At 46.8% G+C, this 16,447-nt stretch overlaps 1 protein-coding gene across 2 annotated transcripts; it reads right to left on the reverse strand.

The window, feature by feature from the left end:
- Window positions 1-8,216: 8,216 nt before the first annotated feature.
- Window positions 8,217-14,262, reverse strand: LOC102447111 (tubulin polymerization-promoting protein family member 2-like). 2 transcript variants are annotated; one of them, XM_025189103.3, is made up of 4 exons: window positions 14,129-14,262; window positions 9,373-9,549; window positions 9,046-9,199; window positions 8,217-8,486 (listed from the first exon to the last, which is right to left on the reverse strand). In XM_025189103.3, exons 1-4 carry the CDS (start codon window positions 14,248-14,250, stop codon window positions 8,304-8,306), a joined length of 636 nt encoding a protein of 211 aa, XP_025044888.2. In that variant the 5' UTR covers window positions 14,251-14,262; the 3' UTR covers window positions 8,217-8,303. The 2 variants fall into 2 exon arrangements, with proteins under 2 accessions (XP_025044888.2, XP_075788008.1); XM_075931893.1 differs by lacking the exon at window positions 14,129-14,262 and adding an exon at window positions 13,892-13,992.
- Window positions 14,263-16,447: the final 2,185 nt, after the last annotated feature.

The following is a 16,447-nucleotide window of genomic DNA, read 5'->3' on the forward strand; positions in this document are numbered from 1 at the left end:
TATGTAAAGAAGAGTATTAAACAACGGTTATGGCATCACATACATTACAAGTGATTGTCAGAGTTTGCAGGTCAGAATAATAGCAATAAGGTTAAATCTGCTAACTTTTATAGCACTTCTTATGTTATCCAAATACTTAATTAGATTTTCAAATGCCAGTTTTACTTTATTACTCCAGCTCTTGATGACTGAGTTGGCAGGCACAATACCTTGTTTGCTGGAAATCAGGTAGGGGTTCTGCATACTGCAATACACAGCCACTGTACAACTCTTAGCGGTGTCACTGTAAAAACCCAGGCCAAATATGACGATGTATTTTTGGTAACTGTTCCCATCTTTCACAATGTTACTACAGCCACTTTTGCTTTATACATTCAGTTGTGGGCTCTACCCTTGATGTGCTATTGCAGAAACTTCCACGGATCCACTACTATTTTTAAATTCCTCCACATACTGTAACTCTGTCCATCCACTCACAGAAAGCGAAGGGGCTTAGGTGCAATGGATTGGGAATCTGGCATTCTTGACCTGTTCATGGCTTCTGTATCTACTGAGTGAGTAGAACAAGCACTGACTCGTCTTAGTGATACAGTACTGCACTATTTAGGTCAGTATCAGGCAACCAAGAATAGTGAGTTGGCCACATGAGTGGCCGTCCATCTCAGTGGGCTACAGCAGCCCATAGCCTACTTGTGGATCCCACCTGTGGCCCCATAAACCCCACCTGCCCCCCGCCTCACCGTGCTTCTTGCACACTGGGGCACTGAAGCCCCACACCTCTCTGCTCCTCTGTCCTCCACCCAGCACTTTCAGAGAGGCACAAATCACCTGATTCACACTCTGTCCCTGCTCCTCCCCCTTACTCCCAGAGTTTGAATAACTGATTTGCGACATTCCAGTTCTGGGAAGCAGGTGGAGGAGTGGGGATGGAGTGCCAAATCATGTCAGGAGAGTGGGAGAGTAGGAGGGAGTGTGGGCTCTGATGCCCTGGTCTGCAGGAAGTGTGTTGGGGAAAGGGCAGGCGGGGGGGTTCTGCCAGCCACAGGTGGAGCCCCAGTGGGCTGCAAGTTGCCCACCACTGATTTTGTTTGAAGGATGAAGTATTGACTAAATCATGCCTCAGAAAGCTACTTCAATTGTCTGATTGTATCCATTTTAATGAAAACCAGAGCTTGCAGTACATACAAACATGAATTCAGTGCTTGCATTTTGTTACCAAAACTCCCACAGCTTTTGTTTAAAAAAAAAAACCTCTTGTATTTGTTTATATAACTTTATACACGGGAAATTATTGTGCAATTCTTCTTTGTTACATCCAAACTGTTCCTTTCAAAATCTTAACTATTATATACCTACTGCAGTATTAAGTTCTTACATGTTTAATTTTTTTAGCAGATACTTTTTAGCAGTATATACCATATACATACAAGAAGTAAAATAATCCTGAAATGGAGTCTCTGATTTATATTTCTGGAAATCTACTGGCTGATCTGAACTCCATCTGTTATGTGCTTGCTGTATTCAAAAGAACTGAGGGGGAAATGAAATGCTTTCTGTAGGAATCAAAATTTGTAGATTTCTTCTGCTCTAAAACAAAAGAAGATGCCCTTACTTATAGTCAACTTTTCTATTCACACATTTACATCGGAGTCCTGAGGGCCATGGCCACTATAATCTGAGGCAAAAACAAAACTTACCTGTACTATGTGGAAGAAAGAGTTAAATTTTAGTTACCAACAACACTAGACTATTAAGATTATCCTCAATATGCTCTTTATTCTCTAAGGTTATGTCTAGAGTCTACAGCGCTCTTTTGAAAGAGTGATGTAAATTAGGCAGATCGAAAGTACAAATGAAGCGGGGATTTAAATATCCCATACTTCATTTGCATAATCGCATCACAGCAGTCTTTCAAAAAAGAATATTTCGAAAGTGAAACCACAGTCTAGACGCGGTTCTTTCGAAACAAAAAAACTTTTTTGAAAGCTCCCGTATGCCTCAAAAAATGAGGAGTACAGGATCTTTCAAAAAAGGAGGGTTGTTTTTCGAAAAAACCGCATCTAGACAGCGGTTTCACTTTCAAAATACCCTTTTTCGAAAGACAGCTGTGATGCAATTATGCAAATGAAGCACTGGATATTTAAATCTCCGCTTCATTTGCACTTTCGATCTGCCTAATTTACAGTCCTCTTTCAAAAGAGGGCTATAGTCTAGACATGCCCAAAGAATCAAATTTTTGCATAGCTATCTTTTAAGAATTCCAGAAGAGCTGGAGAACCTGGGGTTCTACTGTTGGTCTTTTCTTTTGATGGTGGTAGAATTTTGTCCAAAAATCTTTTATCGATCCAGAGAGTCGAAGGTCTCTGTGTGTTATTAGAAAAGTCTCTAGCTCTTTGAACGATATAACTGATGGGAAATGACGGTGACAGAGCTTTCTGCTGTAGTTCCTGAAAGGATCGCTTCACAGATGAAAATCCTCTTAGGCTTCTGCTTGGTCTGTAGAAACATAATGCAGGAGGAAGGTACAAAAGGAGATGTCATTTGACAAAGCCCCCATACATATGTGCAGGGGCCAGCTCTAGCCATTTCTGCTCCCAAGGCAGCGGGCTTGCAATGCTTGCGCGGGTCTGCCCCCGGGCACACGGCGCATGCGTGCCCCCCCCCCACGCATGGCACCCCTTATAGCTGCCATCAGGTGTCCCCCACAGGTTGGTACCCCCCCTTAATCCGGCCTTGTGTGTGTGTGTGTGTGAGCACGCGTGCGTGTGACCACCCGCCCACTGGAAGAAAGGAAGCAGGCCCCAGCCTGCCCAAAGACCACTGAGGGGTCTACTGTTGGTCTTTTCTTTTGATGGTAGTAGAATTTTGTCTACATTGTTTTATCGATCCAGAGGGTCGAAGGTCTGTGTGGTTTTAGAAAAGTCTCTAGCGCTTTGAAAGAAATAACTGTGGGGATGGCTCCCACCATTGCCACCCAGAATGGGACAATGGTAGGGGTGTAGCAATTGGGTCTTCATGTGGTGAGGGGAATGCTATTATCCTCAGTAGTCCTTGAGCCTCTGAGTCCCATTAACTCCTGTACCTGATGTACAATATCAGGCAAGTACAATATCAAGTCGCATATAAGAAAGCTGACAAGGAGGAATAAGTAGCTATGAAATATTTTACTCTCTGCAGTTGCCTGCTGATTGTATAAACAAGACACTGGTTTGCCATAGAAAACAGAGTGAAGAGAGAATGTTCTATGATTGTTTCATCTGGTGCAATAGCTTTTCTGGAAAATATCCTATTATCCTCTAATGTACATGTTCTCTGCTTGCAGTATTGTACAGGACATAACGTACTAAAACAAGCAGCACTGAGGACAGCTGCTGTGTGTTGACTATTCAGAGCGCTGCCATAAAATGCAAGGCTGAAGCTTGTATTTTCCTCCATATGTTCCTAGTTTATTACCCTTCCTATTTTGAAATATTGTTGGTGATTCTCTCTATTACATATTTTCTACAAGAAAAATACATAGTTCTTCTCATCTTTGCACTCAGGGACATCCAAGCACTTTACAGTCCTACATAACTACCTAGTTTAAGATTCTATTAGACGTATTAACTATTTAATATGGCTGGAAATATAATTTATTAATATTTAATATATTTATAGATACAAACTATTTAAGATTGATATTATGTTTCCAGAAAAATACTATGTAAAGATGGAGTCGGGGGTTGAGTGTATATAAATTATAAGGTCTTTGAGGAAGGGACTGTTTTTTTGTTTGCTGTACAGAGTCTAGCATAGTGGGACCTGAGCCATGAGGTGCTATGGTATAAAAATTAATAGTAATAGGTATCAGTAACAGACAGTAAATCTTATTACAGGGATCAGGCAAGTATTCCCAAGACAAATGTTATAAACCTGTGAAATTCTGAGGGAAGCTTTGACATAAAAGAAATCCAAATGTGGTAAGGTATGGAAATAGTTAGGGCATCTAAACCATCTTCACTGTGACCTACAGTATTCATGAACCATATGATGCGGAAGGACCATAAGTCCTTTTAGTGATTCACGTATTAGATTCAATTTATTTTAAGACATATTGCCCCATACCTCCCACCTGCTGACACTAACCACAAGGCTCTCCCTGTTCATGGAAGACCTTCCATGGCTGCCCCTTCCCCTCAGATGTAGTCTCCCCATTTAATGCTTCTCAGTGCCACAGCAAGATGCAACTGTGTATAGCCAGACCATGCAGGGGATGAGGGGCAGACAGTGATGATACCCCCAAGGGAAATTCCTACCCTCAAACTCCTCAGGGCCCCAACGATGCCCTCCCTGAAATTTCTCTCCCTCCCCTCACACCCAGTTTAGGAGGGGAAGTCACATGGGGATAGAGTCAGCTGTCATGCCAGAGGGCGAATGTGGGTAATGCAGGAAGCGATTCCAGGGCAGTTGGTACATGCTCTAGCTGACTTAGTCAAAGCCTCCAAACTAGCTGCCTGCACTGAGAGACAGGAACAAATGGCAATAAGCCGCCTTTTGTACCCCGGCCATGCCCTGTCTCCCCAGCCAGGCTGCAAAGGGACGTTAGGTAGCTGGGCATGCCTCCCCCTGCGTACTCTGGCTGTGCCCTATCACTGCAGCCTAACACAAGGGAACATAATGAAGCTTCAGGTCCCACCCGTCTTGCCTGGGCAGTGCTCCATCTGTCAAACCTCATAGCAGGAAGTCCAGTGCTGCTCACCGTGTTCTCCTTCTACCCACACTGCTTGGTTTTCCCCCAGACAGGTGCTATGATTCCTTGGGTGCATCACTACCCTGGCATCACTGCTGTCCTAGCTTAATGGAGGGAGGGGCTCTGTTGCTGCGGGCTGCAGCTCTTCCTAGCCCAGCTGTGATTTGGCTCTCCCTGGTGCAGGACAGCTAGCATAGGCAGGGGGACACTGTGCCTCCCCAAACAGCCTGGTGTGGCCCCACTCACACACTGTCCCCCACAGGCCACTTCTTGCCTGCTTCCAGTTCTCAAACCCTTCCCACTCATCAGTGGTTCAGAGGGTGGGGCACAAGGGCCAGGGCTAGGAGTGCTAGGTTTGTGTTGCCCGTTCAATGTTTTGGTGATGGTGGGGAAGCATGCTGGGGGGCACCCCTGTCACACCCTCTTCCCATGGCTGCGAGCACATAGGAAGCTGATGACCAGGGAGCCATGTGGGGGATAGGAAGCAGATGGGGAAGGGAAGGGCCTCAGGCAGATGGGAAAGGACTGGAGGAGTTAGCTGCCTCCAACACCCTGCCCTTCCTTCTTGTTCCAGGGCAGCGCTTCTCCAGCTGTGGGCTAGGACCCGAAAGTGGGTCACAACCATCTCTGATTTTAGACTTCCTGCATCCTGGGTCAAAGCCTGACCCCTACAGCTAGGCCAAAGATCAATTCCAAGGTCTTCAGCCTTGAGTGGTAAGGGTCAAGGTGTAGCCCCCACCCCCCTGCTGCCAGGAGAGTGGGGCTTCACCCCACCCTCCCGGCAGTGGGCTTCAGGAGGGCTCAGGCTCCAGTCCTTCTCCCTACCCCCAAGTCCCAAGGTCATGTCGAAATGTTTGTCATCAGAAGAGGGTTGTGGTAAAATGAGGCTTAAGAACCCCAAGTCTATACTGTGCATAGCTGGTGCACATTCATAATCTAAATACACACACATGACTAAGGGCCAGATATTCAGCTCAATTACTGCGGTACTTCAGTGGAGTCACTGCACATTTACATTGGCATAACTGAGCTTGGACTTGGGCTATTGGGTGGGAGACAAGAATGATTATCCCCATTTTACAGATGGTGAAACTGAAGCACAAAGCTGACATGATGTGCTTGCACTCACACTGGAAGTGAGGAGCAAAGCAGTTACTGGTGCCGTGACTTACTGCTCCAACCCTCTTTATTACATCACAACCTGCACCTCACAAACAGCTGAGAAGAGGACCCAGGAATCCTGAGTCCCTGCTTCCCTCCTGCTCTAACTGCTGACTCACCAAAGAGTGAAATCAGGGATCCTTATCCATGTTTCATAAGCCCCATACTGCTACTGGTCTGAAAAAGTAAGCCTGCATAACCCCCCGCTCTTTCCTGACAGCAATTTCAGGCTGCTGGACAGAAGAGCCAAGCGTCACACACACATAAGCAGTGTCTGTGCCAACATAGTCCACCAGACATTTGAGTGGTGCTACGCCTGCATAGGCTGGTGCCCTGTGAGCTGTCAGTTGCACTGCTGGGCATGTTCTTCCAACCTGGCCAGGGCTCCCAGATGCCTGTCTAGTAAAGTTACCAACTGCCTAATCATGCAAATCCAAAGACCCTTGCCCCAACTCCTTCCCTGAAGCCATGCCCATGTTCCGTCCCTTCTTCAAGGCCCACCCTTGTACGCCCTCCAGCCCTCCTCCTTCCATTGCTCAATATCCCTCCCTCACTCACTTTCACCAGGCTGGGGCAGAGGGTTGGGGGTGTAGGAGGGATTGCGGGGTCAGGGATTGATTTTACGTGTGGGGTGCAGGCTCTAGGACGGTGTAGGGGCTGGGGTGCAGGACAGAATGAAGGGTGTGAGCTCGAGGAAGGAGTTTAGGTACAGAGGAAAGGCTCCGGGCTGGGGCAGCGTAGCAGGTTGAGGTGCAGACATGGGAGGGGCCAGTCTCTGGGAGGAAGCTTGGGTGCAGGAGAAGGTGAAGGGTGCTGACTCTGGAAGGGAGTTTAGGCTGGGCAGGGGATTGAGGTGCAGGAGGGAGTTTGGCTATGGGCTATAGGCTGGGCAGGAGATTGGGGTGCAGGAGGGACTGTGGATGAGGAGTGCAGGGGGTTGGAGTGTAGGAGGGATTGAGGGGTCAAGCACTGGGAGGGAGTTTAGGTGCAGGAAGAGGTGAGGGCTGCAGGCACTGGGAGTGATTTGGGGTGTGGGGTGCAGGCGCTAGGCTGGTGTAGGGGCTGGGGTGCAGGGCAAGATGAAGGGTATGAACTGGAGGAAGGAGTTTAGGTACAGAGTAAAGGCTCTGGGCTGAGGCAGCGTAGCAGACTGAGATGCAGGAGGGGGTGCAGGTGTGGGAGGGGTCAGTCTCTGGGAGGGAGCTCGGGTGCAGGAGAAGGTGAGGGGTACTGGCTCTGGAAGGGAGTTTGGCTGTAGGGTGCAAGCTTTAGGCTGGGCAGGGGATTGGGGTGCAGGAGGGAGTTTGGCTGTGGGCTTTAGGCTGGGCAGGGGATTGGGGTGCAGGAGGGAGCTGTACTGACCTTGGCCAGTTCCTAAAGTGACCAACACACACCTCTCACAGAGGCTTCCAGTCAGGACTGCCAGGGCCCTCCGTGTACCATTCCCTCCACCCCCTCACTTCCATTGGCCACAGTTCCAGTGGGAGCTGCGGAGCCAGTGCTTGGGGCAAGGGCAGTGCACGAGACATACCCTGCTCCAGGACATGCCAGATGTTCTGGGAGAGGCTCAGATTGAGGGCAGGCAGGAAGACTGTCTTAGTCTTTCTGTGTTGCTGGCAGCAGCTGAGGCCTCCTTGGCCCTTTTAAAACACCCTGGTCCCAGTCATTGCCCCCGTTGCTCCTCTGCCCCCACCCCCCCATTGGTGGACCGGTTTCTCCTGGAACTGAACCCATCTATATTGGCAACCCAGCTCCTCACACTGGCTTTCTGTCATGTTGCAGCACTCTAATCTGGGACAGCTGCCTGCCCTCTGGCTCTTCTTCATACCTGGAAGCAGCTTTGATATACATAATCCTGAACAGGATTCCACTGGACAGGAGACAAAATACCCCAGGATCAGGATCCTGCATTGAGCTGGGCTGGGCCTCTTCACATTTAGATAGGAATCCTCCAGTCCCATCAATGTTCTGACCGGCTGGTCTGGCCCCTGCACACCCCACTCCTGAGGGAAGTCTGTGCCAAACATATTTTGCACATAATATTTTAAAAATACCGCACATTTTATTTGCCCATAAATAAATGTGGAGGCTCCAGCATGGCATTGGTGTGCACACAGGCTACTGGCTGGAGCTGGATCACCCTGCAGCCTTCCCCACTCCAGACACTGAGTCAGCAGAGAGATTGACCCAATATTGAGACAGTGCAAGAGCCAGGTCAGTCCCCATAACACCCCTGGGCCCTGTCCCTCCATTCCAGACGTACTGTGTGCATGGAGTGGTGCACAAATCCGCCAGGAGTAACACACACATAAACAAGAAGCCAAACTGCAATGATGATGCGATGTTTAATGGCCTCTCTCCTAGGTGACAGAGGACAACAGAGTGTAGGGCTCCCAAAGGTGCAGTGCCATCTCTAGTGTTTCTTGTCATAGGTGCCAGATCCCTTGTAGGCCCCAACATAGCCACTGTTATCGGTCATGTCTTCACGACCAGCTATTCCTTTCCCCTTGCCGCTCTCATCAAACCGTTCCTTGTGGGAGCCTGTGTATTTGCTGGTGTCTGTCAGTCTGTCAACCCCTCCAGCTGTAGTGGCTTTCTGTAAGAGAGGGAGTCCCAGCAAAAGTCAGCAGAACTGAGAGTGGAGTTCACAGTAGTTTCATGCCTATCCCAAATGGTGAGGCCTGTGTAGGGTGGGGGATTGGACTGGGCTCATTCCTGTTGCCAGGGGGATGCAGTATCTCCAGGAAGCTCATGCTGTGTTGGGGTATGGAGTGAGCCAAATGCATAGAGGTTAGGTGGATGGAGGAGCAGTTCCCTGTACAGTGACTGAGAAGTGATGGGGGGGGGGGAGGTGGGTATATGTGTGTGAAGAGCTTCCTACAGCCAGGGGAGGTTTCTGGGGACTGGTTTAACCCAGCGCTGGCCCAGTTGCCCTGAATGAGGTGTGATCTCTCTATGGTGGGAAGCCTCTATTATGCTCATTTTCTTTCCCTGAATGAAGTGGGATCTCAGGCAGGTGGCTGAGAAAAAAGACTCCCATGGCAGGGGGCATTCCTGCCTCACATGCATCTGTCCAGAGGGCAGGGAAATCTGGTGCTCTGGTGAGAAATTGAGGAGTACAGGGCTTGAGTCCTTTAAGGAGAACGAATACTCACCGTGACACCCACGTTGGCTGGCTCCTTGCCCTCCATCAGTGCATACACAGCCTGCAGTGCCTCCTCAGGAGACTTGCCCTTGAAGCGCTTGCCACACAGTTCCTTCATGGCCTGCTGGAACTCAGCAAAGTTGATGGTGCGAGCGCCTTTGGTCCTGCAGTGAGAGGGGAACAGACAAGGGAAGTTACCGCTAGGTTGTGGGGCTAGTGGCACCAAAAAGTCCAGACCATCCCCACTGTAGTCATCACTCTGGGGAACCAGCTCTTCTCTCCTCTTTGTTTTCCCCTCCCCTCTCTTGACTGTTGCTCCCCTTTCTTCCCCACTCACTTGACTTTGTTGAACACAATATCGACATCGGTGCTGGTCACAGCCTTCCCATCCATCACGCCACAATCCTTCAGCATCTTGGAGAAATTCTTGCCTGTCATGTCATTGCCAGTGGCAGCCGTGTCACCATACACAGCAAATTTACGGAATGCTTTCTCCAACTCCGACATCCTCCGGCTGGAGAAAGAGGAAGGAGATGGGTAGAGTGGGCCTCCCAACAACACATTACCAGTACAACCCCTGCACCCTGAAACTATGTTGGTAGAATCAGAATGATATTTACACAAAGATGACCGGAATTTAGGAGTGAGGGGTCTGGGATTTTGAGACAGGGAATGTGTCAGTACAGGTTGGACATCACTGGTCCAGCACCCTGAGGACCTGAGTGGTCCTGGATGAGGGAATTTGCTGGACTAGGGAAGGTCCCCTGTCACCAGCCCCACCCCCCAACCTGCCACCCCTCCCTGCTGCTGCCTCCTTCAGCCGTGCTGCAAGATGGGCAACACAGCTACCCCGGCCCCACTGCTGGGGTACCAGCCCTGCTGCTAGCTGGCACACGGCCCTGATCAGCCTGCTGACCTGCTGCAGCCTTAACTGGGTTGCTGAAGCCCCAGCTCCACTGCCATGGCTCCATTCCTGCAGTCCCAGATGGGCTTCTGCTGCTGGGCTTCCCCTTGCTGCCATTTAGGTTGCCGCGGCTCCGTCCCCACTGCCAGGCTGGCATGCAGCCCCTCTCAGGTTACTGCAGCACAACCCTGCTGCTAGATCAGCATGCACAGGCTGCCCCAGCCACAGCTGGGTTGCCAGACTGCCTCGGCCCCACTGCCAGGCTGCTGAGGCTCTGGCCCCACTCCCACCAGCCTCGCTGTACACGGGGCTCTCACGAGCTTGCCCTCCTGCCCAGGGCTCTCTCATTCAGCAACATCTGTGGTCCTGCTGGACGAGAGAGTCCTGGTTTAGAGAGGTGAAACCTGTAGTATTCTATTAACATGTATAGAAATTGGGCACCTGAATCCTCTGGACTGCTTTGAAAAACACAACCATAACACTGGTCTACAATTTTTTAGAAGTTGTCTGCTTCAGAGATAAAATGTGCTATTTATTATGTATTTTGATGTGCTGAATTCAAATATGACAATTAAAACAACTGATTGGCTACTGTTTCCAAAATATTTAAGTTTTTACATTTTACGTCTATGTATATTGTGTAGATAGTAGAGTTTTAATCATAAATTGTAAACCTAGGTCTTTTCATGTGTTTATGGTTGCTTTACATGATAATATTTCACCTGTCCTGTTTATGTCACACTTTAAAAATCAGCAAAAGGGTTATATAAATAAAATTTATTATGAAACAAAAGGCAAAAAACTATTATGTACAGAGTTTAGTCCTATTCAGTATCTATTCGGCGCTTCTTGGCTTGTCTCTTGTGTCCATTAAATGGAGCATCTCTTGTCACTGTCCAGCAATAGTCTGCAAGCATTGATGGGCTCCATTTGCCCTCATAGCATTTCTCCATTGTTGCAATGTCCTGGTGAAATCGCTCACCGTCCTCGTCGCTCACTGCTCCGCAGTTCGGTGGAAAAAAATCTAGATGAGAGTGCAAAAAATGTATCTTTAGTGACATATTGCAACCAAGGCTTTTGTATGCCTTAAGGAGTTTTTCCACCAACAACCTGTAGTTGTCTGCCTTGTTGTTTCCAAGAAAATTTATTGCCACTAATTGGAAAGCTTTCCATGCCGTCTTTTCCTTACCACGCAGTGCATGGTCAAATGCATCAGCTCGAAGAAGTTCACAAATCTGAGGACCAACAAAGACACCTTCCTTTATCTGAGCTTCACTTAACCTTGGAAATTTTCCACTGAGGTACTTGAAAGCTGCTTGTGTTTTGTCCATGGCCTTGACAAAGTTCTTTCAGACCCAGCTTGATGTGTAAGGGTGGTAACAAAATCTTCCTTGATTCAACAAGGGGTGGATGCTGAACACTTTTCCTCCCAGGCTCCAATGACTGTCGGAGTGGCCAATCTATCTTGATGTAGTGGGAATCTCTTGCACGACTATCCCATTAGCAGAGAAAACAGCAGTACTTTGTGTATCCAGTCTGCAGACCAAGCAAGAGAGCAACAACCTTCAAATCGCCACAAAGCTGCCACTGATGTTGGTCATAGTTTATGCACCTCAAAAGTAGTTTCATGTTGTCATAGGTTTCCTTCATATGGACTGTATGACCAACTGGAATTGATGGCAAAATATTGCCATTATGCAGCAAAACAGCTTTAAGACTCGTCTTCGATGAATCAATGAATAGTCTCCACTCATCTGGATCGTGAACGAAGTTGAGGGCTGCCATCACCCCATCAATGTTGTTGCAGGCTACAAGATCAGCTTCCATGAAGAAGAATGGGACAATATCCTTTTGACAGTCACGGAACACGGAAACCCTAACATCACCTGCCAGGAGATTCCACTGCTGTAGTCTGGAGCCCAACAGCTCTGCCTTACTCTTGGGTAGTTCCAAATCCCTGACAAGGTCATTCAGTTCACCTTGTGTTATGAGGTGTGGTTCAGAGGAGGAGGATGGGAGAAAATGTGGGTCCTGTGACATTGATGGTTCAGGACCAGAAGTTTCATCCTCTTCCTCTTCCTCGTCTGACTCAAGTGAGAATGATTCTGGTGCATCAGGAACCGGCAGTCCTCCTCAGTGGGGTACTGGGCGTATAGTTGATGGAATGTTTGGATAATGCACAGTCCATTTTTTCTTCTTTGACACACCTTTCCCAACTGGAGGCACCGTGCAGAAGTAACAATTGCTGGTATGATCTGTTGGCTCTCTCCAAATCATTGGCACAGCAAAAGGCATAGATTTCCTTTTCCTGTTCAGCCACTGGCGAAGATTTGTTGCACAAGTGTTGCAGCATATGTGTGGGGCCCACCTCTTGTCCTGATCTCCAATTTTGCAGCCAAAATAAAGGTGATAGGCTTTCTTAACCATAGTGGTTATAGTGTGCTTTTGTGATGCAAAAGTCACTTCACCACAAACATAGCAAAAGTTATCTGCACTGTTCACACAAGTACGAGGCATCTCTGCTCACTTTGGCTAAACAGAAATGTGTCCCTTTGCAAAATCAAACACTGACAAATAAGAGAGCATGACACTGTATGATTTCTAGAGCTGATATAGGGCAATTTGTTCAGCAGAGTGATGTAAGCTTCGTTATGATTGCATCATCCATGACTTCTAGGAATAATATGATGCAATTCATATCATGTATGACGCAATACCAGCTTCAGATTGCATCATTCATTGTTTTGCCTGAAAAGCAAGTACTGTCCAAACCCAGTCATAGATTTATTCATAGATCCAGTCAAAGATGTATTTTAGTCATTTCTGGTTTAAATTGAGATCCCTTCCCTTTATAACTCACTTATCCTCCACCATTGGCAAGTCAAGGGTCGTATATACTCACCCAATAGCATATCTTGAAAACTAGAGCCAATCAACAATTTTAAGCATCATTTTCATTCTCAGTGACCCAGAATTAGTGAAGTTTGACTACATTTATTTCAGAAGCATTTTGGCTGTAGAGCAGTGATCAGAGCTCCAGCATCACACAAACCTTGGGATACCACCCAAAGATGCAATCTGCACAGTCTGCTCCCGCTCCCTCCTCGCCCTCCCCCCACACACACAGAGTGAATGAAGTTGGGAGATCAGATCATAGTATCTGAGTCTCATCATATCCCTGAATTTAGAATTGGAGGGAGGGAATTATTCACATTTTGCAGATGGGGAAGCGTGAGCTTCTGAAAACAGCCTAAGTGATGTGGACATCCAATTTCCATCAAAATTAAATGGAAACTGGTTGTCCAAATCCCGGAGGCAGATTTGATAGTCTTTGACTATTTCTACACTAGCAGGTTATTGCGCAAGAATGGCCATTCTTCCGCAGAGCGTCCACACTGCCCACACGCTCTTGAGCAAGAGGGCGGTGTGGACGCACAGCAGGGGTTTCTTTTACAAGAAAGCCCTATGGCTAAAATGGCCATCAGAGCTTTCTTGCACTAGAGAGCATCCAGACTACCGTGGATGCTCTTGTGCATAAGCACACCTTGCACATGGCAGTGTGGATGTGTTCCTGCGCAAGAGTTCTTGCACAAGAATCCTTGCATAAGATGTTCTTGCGCAAGAAGCCGCCAGCGTAGACATAGCCTTTAAGTCTTTGGCTGGGCTTAGAATCGAACCCAGATTCATCAAACCTTCTCGCTGACTAATTCCCCAGATATAGCTCTTTAACCTTTTCTGAGCCTTTGTCAATATTCCATAAATTGTCAAACTCAGATCAATTGTATCTAGGCTTGAGAAAGAAAATATAAGAACCATATCAGGATTCTCAAAGAAGTAAAAGGGAGTTGGGCACACAAACTCATGCTGATTTTTAAAAGGGATTTGAGTATCTAACCCCCTTAGGCTTCTTGGACATTTTTATCCTCTTCTATCTACACCCATATCCATTTACCCTCTGGCTTTGTCCTTCAAGTTTCTTCTAGACTGATAGGGCTCCCAATGCTGCTTGAACTCTAAAGGAAGAACCAGATAGTTCATCTCTGGGTAAATCCTGAGGCATTCAACTGAAAGCCCAAAAGAATTGACTGAATCTAGTGGAGTGTGTCTGGATTTATTCCAAGGGATTGCTAAAATCCAAATCAATTTCTTCCCTTCTAATACCGATTCCTTATTCAAAAGCTGGGCTAACCTGAGTGTGTAGATATTCCTGTGTCCGCTTGTTGCCTGTTTCTCCTGAGAGGAGGTTAAATACTTTGAGCCAGCAGCACCACAGCCTGGGGATTCAGACTGAGCCTCATATTGTAACCTCATCAGTTGCTTGTGATGTCATTATTTGCCCCACCCACCTGAGCTCTGACATCAGTGTCACCAGAAGGCTAAAAACAGTAGTAGTATTTGGGCAACTGGGCTGAATGGTGAGAAATTTTTATACCCAACTAAACATTTCCCTAAATGCTTGCTGCCTAAATATCCCACCAAAACTCATCTAATCTTAATTTAATCCACACAGAATCCGTGACATTAGTTTAAATGTAATCTAATCTAGATTTAATCCAAACTAAAATCACCTTAATCTATTCTAAACATTAACAAAATTAATCTTAATATAATGCAAATGTAATCCAAATTTGTCTCAATCTCATTTCAATTTAATTTATTCTAAATCTAATTTGAATGCAATCAAACCTAAATTTACAATCTAATTTTATCTTTCTTCAAATTTAATCTAATTTGAACATAATCCAATATCAGTTTAAACTAATTTAAATGAAATCTCAATTAACATAATTGTAATCCAATTTAGTTTAATCACAATTAAATGTAATTTTAATCATCAGAAAAATAAATTAGTAAAGTGGAACTAAGATTGAGAATACATATTGTCATTTAGGATAAAATATTTTACAGGAATGTTGCAATTATCCCCAGACCAAGTATTATAACTCCAAAATATTGAGGGTTAAGGTTTAATTAAAAAGAAAGCCAAACATGTTAAAGGAGAGCAATGCACTGTTTGGGATACCCAAACAACCTTAATTCTGCCCTGTAGCAGTACCGGGCAAAAACCCTGCATTTTAAAGGATGAGGTCTCAGATAGGATTCAACTGATTTTTTAAAGATACATTTGTTTTCTTTTCTTTCACCCCTTTCTGCCCCACATGGAGTTCCTCCACCTGTGACACTACATATCATCCCTTATTTTTATATATATTATGTTTTGTTTCATAACAGGCATGTATTTACATTTTGCAGTGCAATACAAACTGCTAAGGAACAGAGGATCTTCAGAAGTCTGTATTCCACCAACACAGCATTTGGGACCCCTTTCATTGAGTGCAGTGAGGATTTTTCTTAGGGGGTTTAGAAAGGTGTTTGGGTTAAATTACATTCCATTATCTTGGAATTACATTCCATTATCTTACAGCATTTTGTGGGGAAAAATAAGCAAATGTTTTCCCTGCCCAGAAGCATCCCCTACTGCGCCAGTGGGGAAAAGCGCAGCACTTCCAGCCCCAGCCCGTACCCTTCCACAGAACTGCCACTCCTGTGCACATGGGTGGGGAGTGGGGCCTAGCAGGTTTGGTCTTTTCCCATTGGGAGACCAGAGCCTTCAGCTGAGAGACCTCAGTCCTGTCCACTAGCGACAGCCAGTGGAAGGGCTGAGGGTAGCAGTCAGAGTCCTTCCAGTGTGCTACACCAACTAAAAATGACTTGCTGATATGGTGTTCCAGGCCATGCTTGCCTATTCACATCACTGGGGCAAGCTCTTTACATAGTCCCATGAAAGCAACTTTCTTCATCTAAAAGTGCTGCAGTTACTGCTTGTCATCCCAGATTTGCATGATGATGTGATCCCACCACTCGATGCCTGCAGGCCCCAAAACAGCATTCCACTCTAATCATCACCTCCACGAATGCCACAAGATATCGCGTGTCATAGCTTCTTTGCTCGCAAGATCAGTGTTGGATTCCTCCTCATCACTTTACAGTTAAGGAGTCAGGAGTAACAACTACCATTCATGACATGTTAGTGAGACCGAGCAGCATTTTCTTCAACAGTTTGGGATCCATTCCCACAGATCAGGAGGCAGAGTCCTTGGCACAAAAGCGATTGAAAAATGATGCCAAATGCAGATGGAAGCACAGAGGAGGCTGGGAAGTGAAAGGATGAACCATGGGGCATTGGGACAGGACCCAGGATACCCCACAACCCCCCCCCCCATTTTCTCAAAAGCCTCAGCGGAAGCAGAAGAGGTGCTCTGTGGGACAGCTGACCAGAGTGCACTGTTCCGAATGCTGCTGCAAGTGCCACAAGTACGGTCATGCTACTGTGCTGTCAGCTTACAGCGTGGACACACAACAATGGTTTCCCTACTGCACTTCTGTAGCTACCAGCACTTTATACATACCAGTGTAGACTATACCCTTCAAAGGAAAGCCTGACTCCACTGAAGTAAACAGAAGCTCTCATTGTCCTGAGTGGAGCCAGGATGTCCCCGCCCCCCCT

Source organism: Pelodiscus sinensis, chromosome 6, assembly GCF_052426305.1.
Source record: "Pelodiscus sinensis isolate ZL-2025 chromosome 6, ASM5242630v1, whole genome shotgun sequence".
NCBI lineage: Eukaryota > Metazoa > Chordata > Testudines > Trionychidae > Pelodiscus > Pelodiscus sinensis.